The 22,067-nt window shown below is 60.3% G+C and overlaps 1 protein-coding gene across 1 annotated transcript; it reads left to right on the top strand.

Moving 5' to 3' along the window:
- Positions 1-891: 891 nt before the first annotated feature.
- CUEDC1 (CUE domain containing 1) lies at positions 892-20,775 on the top strand. The gene is made up of 12 exons (XM_050321689.1): positions 892-999; positions 13,212-13,673; positions 14,138-14,258; positions 14,597-14,603; positions 15,079-15,205; positions 16,617-16,800; positions 17,411-17,494; positions 18,390-18,479; positions 18,856-18,949; positions 19,149-19,207; positions 19,520-19,590; positions 19,769-20,775. Exons 2-11 carry the CDS (start codon positions 13,383-13,385, stop codon positions 19,585-19,587), a joined length of 1,125 nt encoding a protein of 374 aa, XP_050177646.1. The 5' UTR covers positions 892-999; positions 13,212-13,382; the 3' UTR covers positions 19,588-19,590; positions 19,769-20,775.
- Positions 20,776-22,067: the final 1,292 nt, after the last annotated feature.

Here is a 22,067-nt window from a genome sequence, read left to right as displayed (position 1 = left end):
CCTGGACATCCCCTACATGTGCTTGGGCTCCAGCACCCACAGATGTGCATCCCAGCGGCCTTGCTGGCTGCAGCAGGGTGCTGTGGAAGCTGTGGTGCCCAGGGGTGTGGGTTCCTCCCACAGTCGTGTCCAGGAGGTTTGGAGAGCCACGAGGAAAGGGGAGGAGGCTCTGACCCGCTGCCATTCGTGGTCTCGCTCTGGTCTCTGTGGAAGGGGAAGTGTCTGCCCTGTGTAAACGGGTTCCTGTAACTTGTAAGAGGAGATTGCTTCCCATCCCGAGCTGTCAGCTGGAGCGTGGGACATGGGATACGGATGTTTTCTGCCTGTGCTCCAAGTGATGCTCTGTTACAACCCCATCTCTGATGCTCAGCCATGGGGCAGCAGCAGCATGTCCTCTTCCTTAACACGGGGCTGAGGGTCCAAGTTCCAGGAGCCTGGGACGTTCCTAATGTGTGGAGGAGGCTGAGCACCTGGAGAGCTGGGATCCATCCATCCACCCATCCATCCATCCATCCACCCATCCATCCATCCATCCACCCATCCATCCATCCATCCATCCTCAGGATGCTGCTCCCTCCACAGGCTGCCCAGGGCCGGAGGTGCCGACCCCCGGGCTGGGGGTGCCAGGGAAGCCTGGGGACAGCGGGAGGGCCCGGAGACCCCCAGCCCCAGTCAGGGCTGCCTCACCGCGGGAGGCGGCGGGGGCCGGGCGGTGCCGCCCCTCGGTGCCCCCGGGGGGACACCGTGCCCGGGGGGGGTGACCCAGCCCCGGAGGAACCCGCACGCCCCCCGCCCCCGCAGTCACTGGGCTCGGCCCCGCTCCCGCGCCCCCGGCCCGGCCCGGCCCCGGCCCCGGCCCCGCCGCGCCGCCCCCGCTGCCGGGCACGGCCGCCCCGCCCGCCCGCCACGTACGTCTCCCGTCCCGGCTCCTTTCCATGGTTCCCGGCGTGACTGGAGCCGCCCGCCGCCGCCGCCCCCGCAGCGCGGCGCCGACCGCCGGTAAGGGGGCGGGCCGGGCCGGGGCTCTTTGTGCGGCGGGCCGGGCTGGGCTGGGCTGGGCCAGGGCCGGGGCCGGACCGGGCGGGCGGCGCCGCTCGGCCTGCGCGGGTCGGGCCCGGGGCCGCGCGGGCCCCGCCGGGCACGGCTCGGCCTCCACCGGGGCCCGGGCGGAGCGGCCGCGGCGGCGGCGGCGGGGCCGGGCCCGGGGCCGAGCCTGTTGCGGCCGCCCGGCCGCCCTCCGCAGCCCCGGCCCGGCCCCGCCGCCGCTCCGGCCCCGCCGCGGCCCCGCGCCCGCCGGGTCCGGGAGGGTCCCGCGTGGGGAGCCCTCGGGGCGGTGGGGGGCCGAGCCCACCGGCCTGGCCTGGGGTGAGGGTCCCGTCCCCGCGTGGGGCCGGGGGCCGGAGCCGCGTCCCGCTCAGCCCCGAGCATCGCTGCTCCCTGAGCGTGACCCCGCCGAGCGCCGCGGGTTGGGGTTTGGTGGCTTCCTGCTGCTGGACAGCCTCCCCATCCCCGGGTTCACGGGGCAGCTCCCTTCACACCCCGACAGCGCCGGAATCCCCGATATCCCCAGCATCCCAGCCGGGTGGGTCAGCGCTTGGGGCAGGAACGGCGGGGCCCTGGCGTGCCATGGCGTTGGTGGTCACCTGCTGGGGTCATTTGTGAACCTCCGTTCGGGTGTCCAGCCCAGCCACATCTCACACCCTCCATAAGGATGGAGGGCACTGTCCTGCCAGGCTGTTCCTCTCCTGGGGTTTCTGTCCAGCACCGAAATTGCCGCCGCTGGGTTGTGGACACACGGTGATGGGGAAGGGTACGGGAGCTGCCTCTCTCGTGCAAGTCAGCGCTCAAAGCAGCGCTCTCCTGCACCGTCTGTCTCACAGGCGGGTTGGAAAGGCTCCTTTTTATTATTTTCTTAAAAAGCATTGGAGTCACACCTCCTCCTCACACCTCCTCCTGCTGCTACCACTGACAACAAACACGGGGGCCGGAGCCATAAGGATTTCCGTGGGAGAGCCGCCATCCTGGGCTGACCCCCGAGGCTGCCAGTGGGGCTTTGCTGGCGGGGCTGCCCCACAGCTGGGGAAGCTGTGGCTTTCCTCACCTCCTCCTCCGTCTCTAACAACATAGGCTGAGTGGCATCTGCTCCGCTGAGAAGCTTTCTGTGGTTTTCATGGAGTTTTTCCTGTGGAAGTGCCTGGCTGGAGCACGGCACGGGGGCAGCGAGACCCCAGGGGAGCCCTCTGGGAGCAGAGATTGGCCAGTGCTGTTCATGGGATTACTGGGAAGCTTTTGGTGGTCCTTATGGCAGAGACCCTGCCTTCAGCTCCTTGTTATGCACCTGTGGCCTTTCCCACTATGTTATCCAACTACCTGGGCAGTGCTCCTTGTGTCTCCTTGGTGAGGATGTGCCTGATGCCAGCAGAGCCTGACATGCTGATCCATCGGTGCCCACAGCCCCTTCCCGGTGCCGAAGCCTCTGATTGCCACAAGAATTTCTGTCAAAGGTGCCCATCCTCTTCCCAGCCACAAAGTTCCTGGGAAAGCTTTGACTTTTCCAGCATTTTATTTAAAAAGAGCCTTCAAATGAAAACAAACGAACAGAACACACCGAACCTGACCTGCTGCCCCGACCAGGTCCGTGGTGTGGCTGAGCGGCTGTGCCCTGGTGGCAGTGCCGTGGTTCCCTCTGCCCCGGGGAGCAGCAGCTCGAGAGCGAGCACTTGGTGCTTATCTGCCTGCACAAACCCCCTCTGCGGGGGCACAGATAACGAGGGATGCTGTGGGCACTGGTGTTCCAAGTGGGAGAGGAGCTGGAGGGCCATTCGTGCCCAGGATCTGTGCCATGAGGGTAAAATCCCAGGATGGGTGGGGGCTGTTGCCATAACCCTGTGGATGCACTCGCTGGCGCATCTCAGGCTGCTCGTGGGCAGAACTAGGAGGCTTTTGGGTGCCACAAGTTAATGATGATGATGATGGCAATCGATAACTATAAAATAAGAAAAAAGCTTGAAGTAATAGCCCTGAGCCCTTGGCAGGTGTGCAAGGCAGAGATGGGTCCCTCTCCTGTGGCGTGGCCGGGGTGGCAGCGACTCTGGCACCGTGGCCAGGGTGTGGAGGGATGTTGACTGGAGCCTCACCTCTGCTCGGTGGCTCTGGGCTTGCAGCAGTGGTTTGGGACCAGGTTTTCCCAGGCCTCGGTCCCGGTTTTGGCTGTTCTGCCGGTTCCCTGGGGTCAGCACGGGGGCTGGGTGGGCACCACAGCGTGCGAGGCGAGCCGGGACAGGGAGAGACAGCCGGGACGGCGAGACAGTCCCTGTGTGGACAGGGAAGCTGGAAGGAGAAAGAAACCCACCCGGCTGGGTGGAAAGCTGGCTGAAAATAACAGGAAATGAGAACAGGGTGAACATCTGGGTCCAGCTCCTGCACCGCTTCCGACGGGCGCGGGGCGGCTGCTGCTGCGGGCGACAGCGGCCGCAACCCGGCCCCTCCATCGAGCAGCATGGTGACATGTCCCCACCGCTGCTCCGGCAGCGCCGAACCGCCGGGGTCTCGGAGTGTCGGCCACCAGACACCCCGCTCCTGCCCCGGGGCTCCCGGTGCCCGCCCGGTGCCCGCCCGGTGCCCGCCCGGTGCCGGGGGCACAGGCTGCGCTGCCCCGTCCGCGCTGCCCCCGGCCCGCCCCGCCGGCCGCCTTTGATGCGGGTGAGTGGCAGGTCCATTGTGGCCCCTTTGTGCCTCCCTCGGTTCTCGGGTCCGCACAAAACCTGCCATGGAAACCAGAGCCAGCCGCTGCCCCAGGAAACCCGCAGGCGCAATTAGGAAATGCAAATAGGAATGCAAATCCCTGCCTCGCCTTCCAGGGCCCGGAAAGTTGTCCCTGGGCCACCGATGTCCCCGGGCCACCGATGTCCCCAGGCCGCTGGAGTCCCCATCTGTGGGGACGGGGAAGGTGTTGGGGCAGGACTGAGCAGGGAGCAGGAGCTGGGCTGAGCAGGTTTCGGGGTGCCTGGGGCTCTTTCCAGCTGCCCCCCGCTCAGCTGTGGAGGGACCGGGGCATCTCGACCCGTGCTGAGCGGTGACTCATAGGTGACAATATGACATTGATATTTTTTTCCATCCTCTCGGTTGCCCAGCGACAAACAAACAAACAAGTGTCTTAAAACCCAGAGTAATGGCCTCGCAGGAACTGTCCCCTCCTGCCACGGCTGGCGAGGCTGGCCCTGCCATATCCTGGTCACTGGGGTCTGCCTGCATCTCGGGGGTTGTTTTGGGGAGGTAACACTGTCCTTCCCACACCCTCTGCTTGGAGGGTGTGAGCTGGCAGAGAGAAGGCAGTGCCTGCTCAGTGGTGAGGACCCTCCTCATCAAAGCCAGCAAGAATAGGTGGAAAAGGAGGTAAAATCCACCCAGCAGTAACTCTGGGAAGCACAAACTCTTCAGGTCTTCATTTCTAAGTGACATTTATGAGCACTGGAGACTGGCTCTTCCTTAGGTCCCCAGAGGAGTGTGTGTGGGTGGAGGGGGGATAATAGGGCTGAAGAGGATGGAGAGTGGAGCAGTTAAGGGTGGATGCTTGTCTGAGCAATTCCCCTCCCTGGGAGGAAGCAGTCAGGTTTTCTTTTCCCATCTGCTGGAGGAGCTGGGAGCCAGGGAGACGAGGTTGGCACATGGAGGGCATCATCCACAGCAGTAATCTGTGTGGGGAATGGCAGATCCTTTATGGCCCAATCTGAGCCAGGCTGTGCTGCTTAAAACCAACCCTTGTTGAAGGCTTTTATTTTTCCAAGTTACAGCCCTGCATACTTTCCTATCGGCAGCTGGAGCGGTGCGGGATGTGCATCCCCATTAGTGGTGCTTTTCTCCAGCCCTAGCCTGCTTTTATTGCTGGGAAATGAGCTCTGACTCCTGGAAGTGGTATTTCTTCCTTCTGCCTGACAGCTGGTCGATCCCTGCCCTCGCTCTCCCTTCCCCAGGGAAGGCACACGCAGCTGGGCACGCAAGCACACCGGGATGGAGCCTGGCCGCTGTCCTTGGCGTAGCAAAGCAGGGCTGAACAAGGGAAAATAGGGAGATCATCTCTGGAAAATGGAGGGAAGGGTGGCTGCAGCCCTGGTGATGGAGATGGGTCACTGGTGTAAGGCAGTGGTGGTGAGAGGGGACAGCCTTTGGGGAGGATCCCCAGCTCCTGGAGCCTAAACTGTTGTTTCTAAAATCCTTGTGGCTTTTAACCTCCCTGACTGGTGACTGCCATGGTCAGGCCAGTGCAGATCAACCGGGATGGGATGGTGACAAACTTAAATATAATGAAAGAGAAGTGAGATAGGATTTTGAATAAGAACATGACCCATTTGGGTGTCTGAGCCCAGCATGTGGTTGGTGACAAAGTGGGCAGCAAACAGAGCCACTGCTGGGAGTCTGGGTCCCCTCACTGCCCAGAACCAGCGCTGTGCTGGCACAGGAGTGATTCTGCTGCTGAGGAGACTGAGAGCTTCTCTGAGCACTGGCCTGGCTTCAAATCCAGGTTCGTGTCCCATGCAGTTTCTGTGTATATCTGTGATGTGCTGTGATAGAGCAGAAGGAAAGGAGCAAAGTCAATATTTTGCCTTTTTGGGGCTTTTCTCCGCCCTGTGAGCCACGTTGTGCCGGGATGGAGCAGCCTGTGCTGGAGGCTGGCAGGAGGGGCCTGACGCAGGGTGTTAATTAAATACCTGTCCCTGGTGAGGTGTAGCCTTTCAAGCAGGTTCTCCTCTGCTGAGCAATGTCACCCTGCGTGAGGGAGGACAAAAGCCTGGTGCAATTACAGTGTGAGGCCGTGTCCCAGGACAAGGAGGGTAGCGCCCGGATTGTCGGCTGGGCACTTTCCCGGGATAGCTACATCAGCCATATGGCTTAGTGACTCGTAAAAAAACCCCTCCTCTGTTTGTGACTTAATTAGTCCCTTTCTCTCCCTCTGTCTTGGCTCGCAGCGATGAGCGCGGTGTGAGGCACTGTGGGGTGAGCAGGGCCCGGCCAGGCCTGCCCTCATCCTGGGTGCCAGGGACGGATGGCCAAGGGTTGGCCAGTGCATGGCAGGAGGGCAGCGGGCAGGGTCATCTGTGCTGGCTTTGTGCCACAAATCACTGCCGTGCTGTGTAGCGAGGGGCTGGCAGGGGGAGCCCAGGGGGAAAGCCCTTGTCCCCTCCCCGGGGACCCCGCAGGCTGCAGATGTGCTGATGGAGGTGCAGGACCTTCCCACATCCCCCGTGGGTCTCACCACTCACACAGCGTGGAAACCCAGGTCCTTTCCTCCTCCCCGCTGTGGGTTGGTCCCCGAGGGAAGGGGGATCACGGCAGCCACGCTGTGATCACCTTTAAATCTTCTCAGCAGCCCCTCTGGCCAGGGCCCTGTCCTGGTGAATAATTCACCGTGTGCCGGCAGGGAGAGTTTTACTCCACTAATTTTGTTTCCATAGAAACTCGTGCGGTCTGTGCTCCGGAGCCTCGGGTGAATCAATACGGGATTTTTCCTTTGCACAGTGAGCGATGGCCCTTAAACCCTGCCGGCAGGAGAGCTGGAGGCTGGGCCTGGTCTGCGCTGCCCGTCCCTGCCCGTCCCTGCCCGTCCCTGCCCGTCCCTGCCCATCCCTGCCTGTCCCTGCCTTTGCAGGAAGCCCAGGGCCAAATCCTGCAGAGATGCTCTGCACCAGGCTGGAGCAGGGGCAGCCCAGTCTAATCCCAGTCCATTCCAGTATGTTCTTGCAAAAAGCTGGAGGGGAAGGTTCTGCCTCTACTCAGGCTCTTTCTCCCTTTTCCCCCTCCTGTCCTTTAACTTCTGTGACCCTTGACCTATCACAGCAAATTAGCAATTGGGAGTAAGCCAGGCTAATTATCCAGAGAGCAGGGCTGGCCCTGCCTACAGCCTGTGTTATTTTTCTCCCACTCTCCTTTAGGAGAGTGCCCAAATCTAACCCAAAAACTGCCTGGCAGTGACTCCTCAGCACGCCCTGCCCCGAGCCCAGCCCCAGGGAACGTCACACACCTTTGTCTCCGCAGGAACTTTTATTTTCTTTCACTCCCAGCTGCTTCCCAGGGCTTTTGTGCCGAGCTGGGAGCACAAAGGGAGAAGAGGGATAAGCAGTTCGAGATGGGTTTGTGTGACATATGGCGCCAGGGCTTTGCACGGCGGCCGGCGCTGGGGGGACGCACGGGGGTCCTGGGCTTCCCTCCTGCCAGGCCTGGCACGGGCAGGCTGAGGCAGGGGGTCCGTGGTGGGCGCAGGGCTGTGCCGTGGGACGGCGGCAGCGCTGGCTCCGGCCGTGCCGCTGCCGCGTGCGCCGCTCCAAAGCTCGGAGCTGATCCTTCGGCTGGGCCGCGTGTGTTTGATGTCGGCGGTGAAAGCTGGAGGAGGAAAGGTCACCGACACCAGCCACCTCCCGGAATAATCTTATATCAGCCTCCCTGCTTTGGGCAACCTCTTGGATCTAATTTATTACACGTTGATGCGAGATAGAGTTGAGCAGAGACGCAGTTAAACCGTACAAAGGGATGCCGGGTCACTTTAATCGCTCACACTTGCTTGACCTATTTTTTTTTTTAATCCCTTCCTGGAAACCTTATTTCATGTTTGAATTCCCTCAACTATTTTAGGAATGTCGTCCTACCAAGATCAAATTACCTTCAATGAAACCAGTGCAAGGCGGCCTCGCAAGGCAGGCGACTTTTTGGATGAGGCTCCAGTTCTACCTCATTAATGTAGGCTTAGCTGGGGGGGGCTGTGGTCCTGGCATGGAAAACGTGTGAAAGCCAGGGATTAGCAGCACAATGCTGAGGGGCAGGGGGTGGCTCTGCCTTGCTTGGCAGAGAGGGCTGGGGGCACCAGGACCCCCTGGCAGCCCTGCAGATCCTGCTGCGTCCCAGCGCTGCCAGGGGGAAGGTGGGTGCTGCTCTGGGGGTCAAGGGGTCCCCAGTGTAGCCCTGCCCAGCTCTCCTGCCCCAACTGTGTGTCCCTCAGGTTTTTTCCGTGTGTCATTGGTTTAGGAGCCAGCTGGGTGCTGTGGAGGGCTGACATCTGGTCAGCTCACAAAGGGCTCCCATAAATCTGCCCGGGAGGAGGGAATGGCCAGCACAGCTGGGAGAACACTGGGTGTCCTGAGGCAGCAGCAGCCACTGCTTCTCTGAAAGGTGGATATGGAGCATTCAGAGTGCAGGTCTGTCCATGGGCTCCCCAGCAAAGCCAGCAGGTGAGAGCACCTGAGCAGGAATGCTGCCAGTGCCCAGTGCTGGGCTCAGGATCACTCCATGGCTCTCCTGGCTCCTCTGCTCTCAATCGCTGCTCTCAGAGCCAAGAGGGGAATTTCCTGTTGCAGAGAGGTATGTGCTGCACAGGTTCCCAAGCAGGGCTTACTTGTGCTTGCCTCCCTGATTGCTTTTGCTTTGAAAAGGGCTTAAACCCAGCCATTTTAATATGCAGTAGAGCAAGTATTAAAGGAGATCCTCAGGTGCTTATTTGTTTCCGTGGAAGAGGATTTGCTGGCAGGCAATTTTCCCAGGCTGTGGGCCCAGGAGGGGTGCTCAGCATCCCCTGAGGTGGAGAGCAAGGTGATGAGGGGATTTGGGAGAGACTGAGGGGGCCTCATCCTGCACATCCTTGGCAAGTTTGCTGTTAGACACTGGTATAAGTTTTGTTCCTGATCCTTTACTTTTCATCCCTATTTCAATCCCATTATAGTCACACCTGCAGCTGCTGAACAGTTCCCAGACTTCTCATTCCCATATTGAGCAATCCCTTTTCAGGAGCCTGGCTGCAGCAGAGCTCAGCACATCTGCTCTGGCCAGAGCCATTATTTCTGGTTTAACATCCCTAGTTTTGAGACTTCCTCCAAGAGTGTTCCCTCCAGGAGCTGGGGGGGCTGTCGGCCCTCGTCTCCAGATAATCCTGTGCATGGAAATGCTTCTGCACGTCTGCTCTGCACCACAGGCCCGGGCTTGCAGCTGCTGCCGAGTGATGGGTGCCCTGGGGAGCTGGGGAGTGCTGGGCTGGGGGGAACCAGTGCTCAGGGATCCCCCCATCCTGGCTGCAAACAGGGGTCACAGCGTGTTTTTAGGGATGATCTGCAAACACAGCGTGGCAATAGCAGGGGAAGAGGGCCCGGGCTGGCTCAGCAGTGTTTGAGCAATCCCATCTGCTGTCTGAGCCGCAGCAGACACTGGGGAAGGGAATATTCTCGTTTGCACTTGGTGCCAAGGCTCTTCCCTGAGCGGCGAGGGCTGCGAGCCATCAGCCCCAGTGCTGTTGCAGCTGCTGGCTCCTCGCTCAGGCTGTGTTCCTCACAGAGGGCTGTGTTCCTCACAGAGGGCTGTGTTCCTCACAGAGCCCAGCAACTGTTGTTTGCAGCGCGACGTGACCGCTCTGACCAAGCCCCGGGATTATCCGGCTGCTCTCTGTGCCGTTCCCGGCTGGCTGACGGGAGGCAGCCTGTGCTCCTTGCACTGTGCCCAGAGCCCCCCGGGCCACCCCTGCACGGGAAAAGCCCGATTCTGGGAGGCACTGAGTGCCCAGGCAGGCTGTGAGCATCGTCCCTCCCCGTGGGCTGCACTGAGGGTTTCTCCTGGCTGCGAGGTCTCGTTCTTGGCTCCGGCTGGGACCTGAATTGTGCAACTCGTTGGCAGCTTGGGTGGGAGAAGAGCTGGGTGCAGCCCTGGGCTGGCACGGGGCAGCCTCCTCCTGAGGTCAGCTTGTGTTTGGTCACAGTTTCTGGTTTTAAGTGGTGAGCTCGGGGCAGGAGCTGCACACAAAGGTGTGCTGGTGCCTGAGCACAGCCTGCAGCCATGGAGGTCTGTGGGAGAGCATCCCACGCTGTCCTGGCTGCGTGGTGACACCAAAACCTGCCTGGGCATTTTCAGTACCAGCCCCATCCCGGAGCACAGAGGCACCTGGATAAAAGCTGGTGTGGATGTGGCATCAAGGCAGCCCTTCCTGCGGGGCTGGCACTGGGATGTCACCTGGCACTTTCCCCATGGGCAGGTCAGTGCTGGGACAGCCACCAGCGCTGGATGCTCCGCTGGGCACTGCCACTGTGTCCCCAGGGCGAGCCAGGACCGGGCACTGCCTGTGCCCTGCCAGGACGGGGGGATTTAGGCCATGCTGCTGGGGCTGGTGGGGGCACAGGGGCAGTGCCAGCCCCACCAGTGTCCCTGCTGCCACCTTGCTTCTCCCTGCGACCCGGGGACGGGGACACGCGCGCCCGGAGCTCGCAAAGCCTTTAAGCTCCTCCTGTGATGGGCACAGCAGAAGGGGGAAGGATTACGCCTGTGCCCGGGTTTGGGTGAATGAATAACAGCATTCAGGGTCCTTCCTGCAGGAAAACAGGGCGAGAGCTGTTTTCAAGCGGGAAGAAAGTTGATCAGGCAGCAGCCAAACGAGTCATCACAGCCCTGTTCTGCAGATGGGGGCACGGGGCAAAGAGGAGCCCGGCCCGTGCCCCAAGCACAGCCATGCTCATGCCTGGGCTGCAGTCAGACACCAGCTGCTTCTTTCCTTTTTTGGGAAATCCAAAGGATTTTGCTTTTCCTGGCATCTTCCCAGCCCCTCACTGACATCACAGCAATAAGGGCCAGGAGCATGCTGAGCCCCCTCCCTGGGGGTCCCACTGCCCTCCCCATTGCTCACCTGAACATGCTGCTGCAGACACGCAGGAACTGGGGAGGGTCCTTGGAATACAACTACCAGCTGATCTTTTAAGTCAACTCGTGCCAATGAGGGGACTCGCTTTTCCTTGGATTTTTTCTTGTGCTGGTGTAGTGGTTTGCATTTCTCTGGATTAGCAGCAGGACTTTAAAAAATGGACTTAAAAGCCTTCATTTGTGGTGTTTCACCACTGTCACCTCTGCCCACGGCAGTGTTTGCCCACGGGGCACGTGGAGCTGCCCTGGCACTCGGCTGCACCTCGGCGTTGCCAAAGGTGTCCTTTGCAGCAGCCCCTGCGAGCCCCGAACCCCCAGGGTGTATGTCAGGGCTGGGAAGGTCCCAGCAGCACATTCCCTCAGGCCTGTTTGAAGCCAGATGTGCAGCAGAGCCTTTTGGGTGTATAAATATCTTGTCCCCATCCCTGATTTCACTCATCTTCTGACCAGAAGCTCTCTGCTGCTCGGCACGTTGTTGTGCTCAGTCACGCTATCCAGCACTTCCAGAGAGCTGTCCCAGCACTTCCAGAGAGCTGTCCCAGGCTCTCGTGCAGTGTTCACTAACACCTCCCCAGAGCAGAGGTGTTGGCATCAGGAGAAGCCCAGAGGGCTGGCAGGGGCATTGCCAACGCCTGGCGTGGTCGTGGCCCTCATGGTTACAGGGAAGACCTTAAATACACACTCAAAGACAAATGCTGGGAGACAAAGACCTCTCCAGCCACAGATGCTCCTTGTTACTTTATAGATCTGATGATTTTTAAAGAGATCTAGGGATTTGCAGCCTGATTCTGGGGGCTGATTTTGCTGTTGGAGGTTTATGGGCTGGCATGGCATTTCTGAGCCAACAGTTCTCCACAGAAACTCTCGTCTCCCTACGTGGATGGTGTGTGTGTTTGCAGTGTATTCAGTATAAACTGTGTTTTCCTGGGTGTCCAGGTTCTTTCACCACCCTCTTGGAGCAGCCATATCTTTTAAGGAGGTGCGTACCCCGTGAATGTGTTACAACTCAATTTAATACGTGACTAAACCAGCCATGCAATATTGCAATTAAAGTGTAATTCCAGAGGTGTGAACAATGCTGTGCTCTTTGCTGGGAATGAGTCAGGGGAGCGGAGGAGGAACCGAGCAGCAGCATTTTATTAATTGACTCCAGCGGATTTATTTGTCCTCGGTGAACAGAGCTGGGCAGAGCTGTCGGAATTGCTCCTGCTCCATGCCCAGCTCCTGCAAGGCAGAGCTGATCCTGGGGACAGAGCACAGCAGCGGGATGGAGACAGTTCTGGGCTGAGAATCACTTACATGGATACTATCAGTGAGCAGGAATGAGCTGGGGGCTCCTGGTGCTGTTTGGAAATGGCCCCTCGTGCCCAGCAATGAACCTGCTGCTGCTTTTCCAGGGGTCCTGTCCCACAGGCAAACAAATGCCACGGGAAGTGGACCTGGCCAGGGGCCCTGTGGCACCATCCTCAGCCCGGGGACCCTTGGCCGAGGTGCAGGGTCTGGTCAGGTGCTGATGCTGCTGTTTGCACGAGGCTGCTGTTGGTGCATCCAGATGCAAATGCTTCCAGGATTACAAAAAAGCCAGGGAAGGAGAGCAGAGCGTGCCCGGAGCAGGAGCAGGAATCCCCTGTGACTCCTCTGGTACCGAGCCAGAGCAGCGCTGTCCCTGGGGATGAAGGCTGGGGTTAACCAGCGTGGCAAAAGTGAACCTGCTCCCAGAGTTCCCGCTCAGTTCCCCACATTTTTCAAGTGTGTTTTGCTCTCAGCAGCCCCTGGAAGCCCCTGGGAAGCCCTTGGAGCAGCTCGGGGCTGTGAGCCGAGGCCAGGCGAGCGCTGTCACACACGGCCTGGCTCTGGGCAGGGCAGAGCCCGGCTGACCTTCAGAGGTGACTGCTCCTCCTAATGGCTTGGAATCTGATTATACCCTGTTCTGCTAAGAAATGTGCTTGGCACGTTCTTCTGCATTAAATACCATTTAGGGACAGTTATCCTGAACTCTCTGCCTGCTGCTTAGGAAAAAGCCTTTGAAAATGATATTATGGATCAAAAGTGTTCCTGGGGTAATTCTGTTTCAACAGTGGAGTTAATCCAGAACTGAATTTGGCCCTGCATTTCCAAAGGAGAAGCAGTAGCTGTATAATCTGTTTATGGTTTTAAAGTGAATGTTAATCTTGGATTTGGTGGCTTTTCCAAAGAGTCGATTTGCCGTGCTGCACAGCATTTTAGCCCCCTGCTCTGACACTCTCTGAGCCGACTCCATGTTTTATTTTAAAGAGCGATTTTACTGTGTTTATAAATACATGTCAAGCATGGAAATGTTAAATCTGGGCAGCCCTGGGCAGTGGAAGTAATGCCATTTTTCTTGCCCTGCGTTTTGTTTGTACAGCTCCCGGCACGGCACATCCCCACTCCGGCGTGCCAGGGATGGGACAGTCCCACGAGGACACAGTGGGATGGGTGGAATTGAACCGAATGTCCCTGGATGAGAGGGGACCTGGCGGTGTCTCGGGGTGCTGTCCCGTGGGTGATGCTCTCTCTCTGCCCCGCAGGTGGGAGGATGCCGCAGCGTGCCGGGGGCTGACCCGCGGAGCCACCGGCCGCGGAGAGCGGGACCCCCGCCGCCCACCCATGGTCCCCGCTGGCCGCCGGGGCAGCCCCCCGTGAGGAGGGCAGCGGGCACAGCAGCACCGTGGCCGCCGTGCCCCCGCCGTGCCCCCACCATGACGAGCCTCTTCCGCCGGAGCAGCAGCAACGGCGGCTCCCGCGGCGGCTCCTCCGCCCAGGAGCTCAACAACAGCCGCCCCACCAGGCAGGTCCGACGGCTGGAGTTCAACCAGGCCATGGAGGACTTCAAGACCATGTTCCCCAACATGGACTACGACATCATCGAGTGCGTCTTGAGGGCCAACAATGGCGCCGTGGACGCCACCATCGACCAGCTCCTGCAGATGAACCTGGACGGCAGCGGCTGTGACGACAGCTCGGACTCGGAGGACAGCATCCCCCCCGAGGTAACCTGGGGGGCTCCCCTGCCTGGGCTGCCCTGGCTGAGCTGTCACGAGCAGGCACCTCAGTCTCATCCTGCCTTCCTGCTGCCCGGGCACGGTGCTGCTCGGCTGCTGCAGGCGGGCAGAGCTCCGAGTGCCTGCTCAGCTGGTCTGGAGCGCACAGCCTGCCTGGTGTGTCCTGGGCACTGCTTGGGGCTCAAGCCAAGGTGCTCTCCCCACTCCCTCCTGCCCCAAAACCCAACAAGGACCCTTTGCTGCTGTCAGAGGGACTCTGCAGAGCTGTGTGCACCCAAGGACAGGCTCACCCACGCTCACCCCTTGAGCAGCACCTCCAAACTCCACCAACGAGGTTGACCCCATCCTCTGCAGTGTCGTTCAACCTGTGCTGTCCGTGCTGCTGCACTGAGGCCCTGGCCCATTGAGGAGCATTTCCTGTCCTGCCCTCACCCCATCCTCTCACCCTGCAGATCTTGGAGCGGACCCTGGAGCCGGATAGCTCGGATGAGGAGCCCCCTCCCGTCTACTCCCCTCCTGCCTACGAGAGCCAGGCGTTCAGCAGCCGCTACCCCCGTGCACCGCCCACCCCCCGCCCAGGTGAGCCCCCAGCCCCACACACCTCCTGCTCCTGGTGCACCCTGTGCCAGTCCCGGGGGTCAGGCTGCCATCAGCTGGCCCTGGCACGGAGTATCTGACCCCAGTTCGTTGGGGTCGGGTGGGATGGAGACGAGGGAGATGAATGAAGCTCACAGCTGGCTCAGCAATCCCTGTGAGGCCCTAAAACACGAACAGCTGAGGGGCCTGGAAAGCTGCTCTGGCAGTGTGTGGAATGGCAAAAATGAGCTGCCGGGGGCGGGGAGCGCTCGCCCCCGCTCGCAAACACCAGGTGCTGGGCAGCCGGGCTGTGTGGGGCTCACAGGGGCACTGAGCCCCGGGGTCTGTGCCCCAGCAGCACCACCATGGCTGGAGCTGTGGGGCTGTGGGACCCCTGCGTGGTGCCCTGGCCACCCCTGTGCCAGCCCCTCGGACATGGGCTGTGCAGGCCGGGTGTGATGTCTGGTGAGAGACCTTTGTCAGCTTCGCAGGCAAATCCCTGCAGTGCTGGGGCTCCACCAGGCTGGTTTTTGGGAGTCTGAGTGAAACAGGGAGGAGAAGGAAATCCCAGCCTGCAAAGACGCAGGGCAAGGCTTGAAATGCAGCTCCCAGAGATTCCAATTGCAGTAGGAAAGCCTTTCACTCTGCAGAGCTGACACTAACACCGCAGGTTAGGGAAGCGTGCTGGGGTGTCCTGGTTCCCAGGACTGCTGGTGGAGCTGGATGAGCTGCTGTGCCAGGCCCTGTGCCCCGCTGCTGTGCCAGGTGTTGGTGGGCTTCTCCCTCACCGAAGGGGCCGTCTGTGCTTGTCCCACAGGACGGACGTGCCAGGCCCCGGCAGCACCCCGGCACCCGGGCACTACAGGAACTGGAACCCACCGCTCCTGGGCAACCTCCCCGAGGATTTCCTCCGCATCCTGCCCCAGCAGACGGCCAGCACGCAGGTGAGGCTTGCTCCCCTTTCCAGCCTGCATCCCAGCTCCACAGAGCACCACGGAGCACTGCTCCCCGTTCTCAGCCACCCTGAGCTGCAGCACCAGCACTCTGGAAGCAGCTGGGTACTGGGTGTGCACTGAACTGAAAGCCTTGGAACGTGTCTTGTTCAAGGCGAGACTGAAGTGGGTAAGGTGTGAAAGGGGAATCTTTCAGGGAGGCTTGCATATTTGCCCTGCCATTATCTCAGTGATTGGTGCCAGAAATGCCACTTGCCATAAGCACCTTGTATTTTCAATTATTTGAACGTCTCACCTGCTGCCCTGGACCAGTAACACTGCAGGACCAACGGCACTGCTGGGGCACTCGGGGGCTGCTGCAGTGGAACTTGGGTGGGAAAGCTGGTGCAAGCCAGAGGATTTGCCCCTGGGAAAGCAGAGTCCCATGTGCTTCATGGCAGTTTTGAAGCCAACAGGTTTGGGTGCCCGCAGCAGGGCAGGCAATGGGCAGCACCCTGTGGGGAACAAGCAGCCCTGGCACAGACCATGCTGGGCATCCAGCTCAGTGCCAGGCATGCTGCAGTCTGGGGTGTCCTCAACTCTTTGCTAACTGTAAATGGGGCCAGCACCCTCCTGGCATGGCGAGGGGCTGGAGGGGCTGCAGAAACCCTGCTCCTCCCTCCCTTTTCGGCTCCAAAGGCAGCCTGCCACGTTTTCATGAATGATTGCCCTGCAAGTTGAGCTTCGTGGGCTCTATTACCTTTCTGGGAATAGGAGTGTGCCAATTCATTTGGGCTCAGGGGGAGGAGAGGAGCAGCTGCCCTTTTCTTTCCCCGGTAATTGTGTGCTTTTGCTTTTTATGGCTCTCTGGGAGCAGCTACAAATCAGATAAATATTGCAGGCAAGGCTGAGGTTGTGCTGCAGCGTGGGGCTGTGCTGCTCCCCAGGTGCGAGGCGTGACGTGCCTCACGCAGGGACGTTTGTCAGCAGGAAATTGCAGACTCTGCTTTTTTCAGAGATGGGAAATAAAAGCAGCAGTGCTGGCTGAGACCCTTCTCTTGCCTGTGGTGGTTAACTTTATAACCCTATGGTATAAAGTTAAAAACCTGGGCAGGCCTGTGCTTGGCACAGGAGCACTTCTGGCTCCGAGAGGTTCCCATGTGGGATGTTGGCTCCCTCTGTCCTGTCCCCCCTCCCGGTGGCCAGAGGCAGTGATGCCCTGTCCCCTTTGTCCCCTTTGCAGCAGCCCCATCCCAGGGGGACAGTGCTGTCCCAGGGACCTGCTGGGGAGCAGCAGTTGGTGGCTGTCCGGGCTGGGGTGAAGCATAACAGGGCCAAAAGGCCAAGTAGCCCAAGGCACTGGTGCAGGGACCCCCGGGCACCGAGACCACCACCCCACTGTGCCGTGTTTGCCTCCGTGCAGGGCTCCCACGGCTGCCGGCAGCCCCTGCCGAGGGGGCTCGTCCCGCGGGGCCAGGGCTCCCTGGAGCAGGAGCGGCGCTGGAAGCAGTACCTGGAGGACGAGCGGATCGCGCTCTTCCTGCAGAATGAGGAGTTCATGAAGGAGCTCCAGAGGAACCGGGATTTCCTCCTTGCCCTGGAGAGAGGTGAGAAGCACCTGCAGAAACCTCTGCTTTTTGGGTGTGTGCCCATCCCGTGGCACTGGCAGAGCCCAGCAGAATCCATAGCAAGGAGCTTTGGAAATGCCCTCTGAGCCCTCCCTGGCTGTGCACCCTCCCCAGATGCTGGCAGGCCTGAACTGGAGAGCAGTTTTCCCATGGCTGCTCCTTCCCTGTCACCACGCTCCTTCCCAGTGAGCTGGTTGCTCGTCCAGTGCCACAGGGAGGGTGTGGGTGGTTTTACTGCTGCTGAGGACAGAGCTGCCCTTCCCCTCCTGAGCCTCCCAGCCAAGGGGGCCTTGCTGGTGGTTTGCAGGGTCCTGGCAGCACCTTCAGGGCAGAGGCTGGAAAACCGTGAGTGTGCCTGCCGTGTGCTCGCGGTGGGTGTGCGGTTCCTCTGCTGGGTGAGGAGCAGCCCCACCCCTGCTGCTGGCTCCCACCGAGGGGCTTGTGGTCACCGTGCTGAAGTGTGGCCCCAGCTCCTGCCTTGCCATCAGCCTGTCCCTTGGCAGTCACAGGGCGTGAGGGCGGAGGGGAGGGAGCCGCGTGCTCTGCCCGAGGGTCTGATCGAGCGGGCGCTGTGCTTTCTGCTTTTCAGATCGATTGAAATATGAGTCCAAAAAATCCAAGTCGAGCAGTGTTGCTGTCAGCAACGACTTTGGGTTCTCCTCCGTATTATCAGGTAACTTCCAAGGCACACACGAGCATCATCTCTCTGCAGCAGGGTGCCCCACGGGCCCTGCATTCCCAGCCCTTGGCCCAGCTGCCTCCAAAGTGGCTGTGGGGGGAGGAAATGGGCTGATTCCTCCCTGCTGCCCCCCCAGCACAGGAGAGGAGCTGGTGGGTGATGGGAACAGATGCTCCTGCCCTCCCCTCGTGGAGGTGCTCCTGCATCCTGCCTGTCCATCCCTGTCCCCCGTTGCCTGGGCTGGAGCAGAGGGTTGTGCCTGGGAGGCATAACGACTGTTCCCTGGTAATCCTGATTAACCTCGGTGAGGGAGCAGCTGCCCAGAGTCAGAATTAGAGCTGGTGTCTGTCGATGGCCCCGCGCAGGGTCGGGTGAGACGCAGTGGCAGGGCAGCCTGGCAGAGCTCCAGCTGGGCACACGGACCTGGGGAAGGGGCACGGCCCAGCAGGCAGGGGGACACGGCTCTGGAGGTCTCTGGCCCACCCGACCGAGTTGGAAGTCCTGCCCATGCTGTCCTGGGTACCACGATCCAATACCCAGAGTGCAGGTAGTGCCCAGGGTAATTTGGGGCTGCTGTGCCCGGAGCAGCACAGAGGGAGGTGCCTGTGCTGGGACTGAGCCACCGCTCGCCCCACGTCCACTCACAGGGGGATCACGGTGAGGGTGGGCTGCAGGCCCACACCTGCACCCACCAACACAGGGCTGTGTCTGCTGAGGGCCCTTGTCCAGAGCCAGCCCCGTGTGGCAGTGCCCTCGTCCCTCCTGCTCTGGCTCAGCTGTGCTTGTGGCAGGGCTGTGCTTTGCTAGCACTAGAACTGGGTCATGGAAGTGGTTTGTCTCGAGTGTCCCCTCATCACACACCCCCAGTGACCAGATGTTTGCCTTCCAGGTGATGTAGCCCCCTCTGTAACCAGCGAGGCCGGCGGTGCCGTGTCTGACGATGCCTTATTCCGAGACAAATTGAAACACATGGGGAAATGTGAGTCGGTGTGCAGGCTCCGTGCTGGCAGCGGGGTGCCCAGGAGGGCTGGAGTGGGGGAGGCAGGGGGAGAGGTGGCAGCAGTTTCCACCTGCATTCCACATCCATGGGCTGGTGCATCCCCACCCTGTGGTGCTCTCCTGGGCCTTGCCAGTGGCAGGATGCTCCTGGGCTGGACGCTCAGAGCGGGTGGGACAGGGACACCCAGTCCTGCCGCCCCAGTTCTGCACTGTCCCTGTTCCCAGGCAAACCTAGGGCATCACCACAGGGTTGTGGGTGGCTCTCACACCTTGGCCCTGCCTGTCTCCTGCCCATCACACATGGCAGCTTCAGGAAGGTGTTGGAGCGAGACCCTCACCCAGTTCCTTCCTTCCAGCCACGCGCAAGAAGCTGTTTGAACTCGCCAGAGCCTTCTCCGAGAAGACGAAGATGAGAAAATCAAAAAGAAAACACTTGTTGAAGCACCAGGTGTATCCTAAAAGGGAACTGGGGGAGGGCCCAGGGCTGTCAGAGGGGCCTCACTCGGGTGCTCCCAGGGCTCCCCAAGGGCACGGTGTGGGCAGAGCCCCCCCGGCTGCCCCGTGGCAGGGCTGTGGGATGGGAAGGGGGATTGTGGTGCCACAGCCACCTCCTGGTCCCACAGCTGGTTTTCCTTAGCGAGGGGTGCAGGATGGGGACGGCGGCTTCCACGGCAAATCTCCTGGACAACGTGGAAGGCCATGGATATGGTAAGGAATGCTGTGCCGTGATGGGTGTGCTGTGCTGGGCGTGGCTGGCCCCAGGTCACCCTGGGGATGGCCCAGGAGTGACCACCTGGCAGAAACACCCCCGTGGGCCAAAACCCCCTTCCAGTGTTCTCAGTTATGGCAGAGAACCCCAGTGTCCCACTGGGAATTGTCTGTCTGAGCAAGGAAATCTCTGCCCCGGGACAGGGGCTGGGCTGCCTCCCCCTGGAGCACCTCCCTGGAGCTGGGACCATGGTGCATGGAGGTGTCCTGGTGTGGAGGTGGCTCCAGCCCCCGCCTGCCTCTGCCTTTCAGATGAAGACTTCCAAGCACGGAGGCAACAGCTCCGGGAGGAGGAGGAGACGCCGAAGGAAGGGCAGTAAATGGTGAGAGGCAGCCGGGGATGAGTGTGAATGATCCCATCCTGGCTGGAGGAGGGGCCATGTGCTCTGGGTGGGGACAAGCCCATCGGTGGCCGTGGCTGAGACAGGCCCACGTGCTGGTCATGGTGCAGCTGAGGCTGAGCACGTGCTGTTCTCCTTCCCTCCCTTCCCCTCCCTGCAGGTCCCAGCACTGGGGTTTCTTGCTGGCACAGGACGTGCAGGAGGCTTCAAGAGGAGATGGCTGGAAAAGAGAAAAACCCACCCAACAAATCACCCAGATTTTGGCTGTTCCCCCTCCACTGCTGTACTCCTCCGAAGTACAAGTATTGAAGTGAGGCACAGTGTTTTCTTACCAGCGGTTTGAAAACAACGTTTTCTATCCAGAAAATCAGCCAAAAAGGAAAAAAAAAAAAAAAGAAAAAAAAAGGAAAAACAAAGTGGGCAGCTGCTGCGAGCGGCTGTGGAGGAGCCAGCGGAGCTCAGAGCGGGGAGGAGCAGGCCCGCCTGCTCTCTCGGTCCGAGGAGGAATGAAATCAGTCGTACTAACGAGGATCCATTCACACGTGGGGTCTGCGGGGCCGGAGCACTCCTGAACATATCTGTAGTGGTCTGATGCAACTTCACTCTGCGCACACCGGAACAAAAACCACGTGAGAAAGGGAAGCTAACAGCCGTTGTCTATTATTGCTAGGAGTAATGAGCAGAGATTCAGATCAGGTAATAGTCAAATAATATAAATTGTTTATAAAGGAAAGGCCTTCTTTTCCTAGGCGTTTCACTTTGAATTAAACCTTTGCCTTCAGCATTGCTACAACTGCCTTGAAGTTGGGACGCTTTGTGCCGCCGCGGGGCAGCACCAAGGGCTGGATTTCGCACCAGTTTAACCCTCTCTGATGGAGCAGGACACGACCCACGGGGTTTGGGGTGCTGGGGGTGGACCTGGAGCCTGGAAGCTTCAGCGATGCCCCCGCTGTAGGTGAGAGGCAAAGCCCAAGCCGGGTGTTTGCAAGGCTGGTGGAGGTGTTTTCAGCACGGAGAGTTTGTACAAGGGCTTGGGGACACTGCTGGGTCTGGTGTGGGGCAGGAGCAGAGCCCCTTCCTCGTGCCCACAGCGCCGGAGTCGCTGCAGCTCTCGGAGATGCTGTCAGGCTAAAAATAATTACATAAACAAATTCCTTCGCTGTGTAAGTACCGAGTGACGAGCATAAAGGCAGAATTCGCTCCCGCCAGCACATTTTCTCCTCCTTTATCGGCACAGCACTCCCTGCCAAACGCAGGAGGTGGCTCTAGACGTGCCTGTTTCACTCTCTGGCTCCCGCCAACCAGCACAAATGTTGCAGGATTGGAGCTGCGAAGGCGGCAGACGCAGAAGCCCCAGCCATCAAACACTCACGCAACTGTTTTCCCTGCCTCTCCACGGGGTTTGGTAACAAAAGTCCCTGTTGCAGGCGCTGGCTCCCGGCAGGCTCCTCTTCCATCCCAGCGGAGCCCGCGTGCCTTTGAAGTGGACGCCAAGACTGCCCCGCGAGCGGCACGGCCGCTGCACCTGCTGAGCGCGGCTGTCGGCCCTGCAGCGTGGGGGTATCGGGGCACCCACGGGATTCACTTGCTCTTGGTTCCTGGCCAGGGCTGGTACTGCTCCCAGGTGTCTGTGGCTGCAGGGCCCAGGTGGTGTCTCCTTAGCTCAAAGTAAACGCTCCTGCAGCAGCGGCGCTCGGACAAACCCCGGGGTGCTGAGGGTGAGGGCAGGATGCACTGGGCTGGGAGTACCCGGGGACACCAGCGAGCTTGGAGTTCCTGAAATCAGAGCAGCAAATCCTAGCTTTGGTGTCCGCTTCTTTGCTTTTGAAGGAAGCATTGAGGAGCATGTCCCGAGCCGTGGCAGCCTGGTGACAGGTCAGAGCCATCCCACGCCGTGCCGTGGGCAAGGCTCGGAGCCCCCTGCTCCCTGTGGTGTGCCCAGCCATGCCTCAGGCTGCTCTGCAGCGTGCAGGGTAGGATGGGGCTCTGGAGGAGCCTGTCCCCTCCTGGCTCAGGGTGCAAGGGGCCTAAGTGTGAATCTGGGAACAGAAAATCCTTTAGTCCCTGGGTGGGACTTTCATTCCCAGCCTGAGAGTGGTGGAGAGAAGGACGGGCTCTTTCCTTACCCTCTGCTGGCCCTCGGGGCCATAGGAGGCTGCCGATACCCCTTCCCAGTCCAAAGCAGCTCTGCATATTTGGAGGAGAATCAAGGCTGGAAGCGGATCAGCTTGTCCCTGTTCCAGCGCCTCTCGGCTACCGAGGGCTGCGGTGCCGGCGGAGTTTCCATGAGCGCAGGAAGCAGCGGCGGGCGGGTGCTCTGGCTCTGGCGGGAAGGGAATTGTGCCCTGGCAGACCAGGAGGTGGTTATGGGAGGGCTGAGGCAGCAAGGCACAGGTTCCTGGGCACTCGCAGCTCACCCCCTCTGCCGAGCCTTGGAGGGTTCGCTGTGCCCGGGACGG

The sequence above is a fragment of the Myiozetetes cayanensis genome, unplaced genomic scaffold (assembly GCF_022539395.1).
Source record: "Myiozetetes cayanensis isolate MyiCay16 unplaced genomic scaffold, myiCay2020 scf27, whole genome shotgun sequence".
In the NCBI taxonomy this organism is placed as follows: Eukaryota; Metazoa; Chordata; class Aves; order Passeriformes; family Tyrannidae; genus Myiozetetes; species Myiozetetes cayanensis.
The sequence above is the reverse complement of the archived record's forward strand: the minus strand, read 5'-3'. Positions and strand labels throughout refer to the sequence as shown.

Bases quoted from the DNA above. Each gene is read 5' to 3' on its own strand.
- CUEDC1 (XM_050321689.1), top strand. From the start codon at position 13,383: ATGACGAGCCTCTTCCGCCGGAGCAGCAGCAACGGCGGCTCCCGCGGC. The intron at 18,480-18,855 runs GTGAGTCGGTGT...CCTTCCTTCCAG, and splicing joins ATTGAAACACATGGGGAAAT to CCACGCGCAAGAAGCTGTTT. The intron at 19,208-19,519 runs GTAAGGAATGCT...TCTGCCTTTCAG, and splicing joins CGTGGAAGGCCATGGATATG to ATGAAGACTTCCAAGCACGG.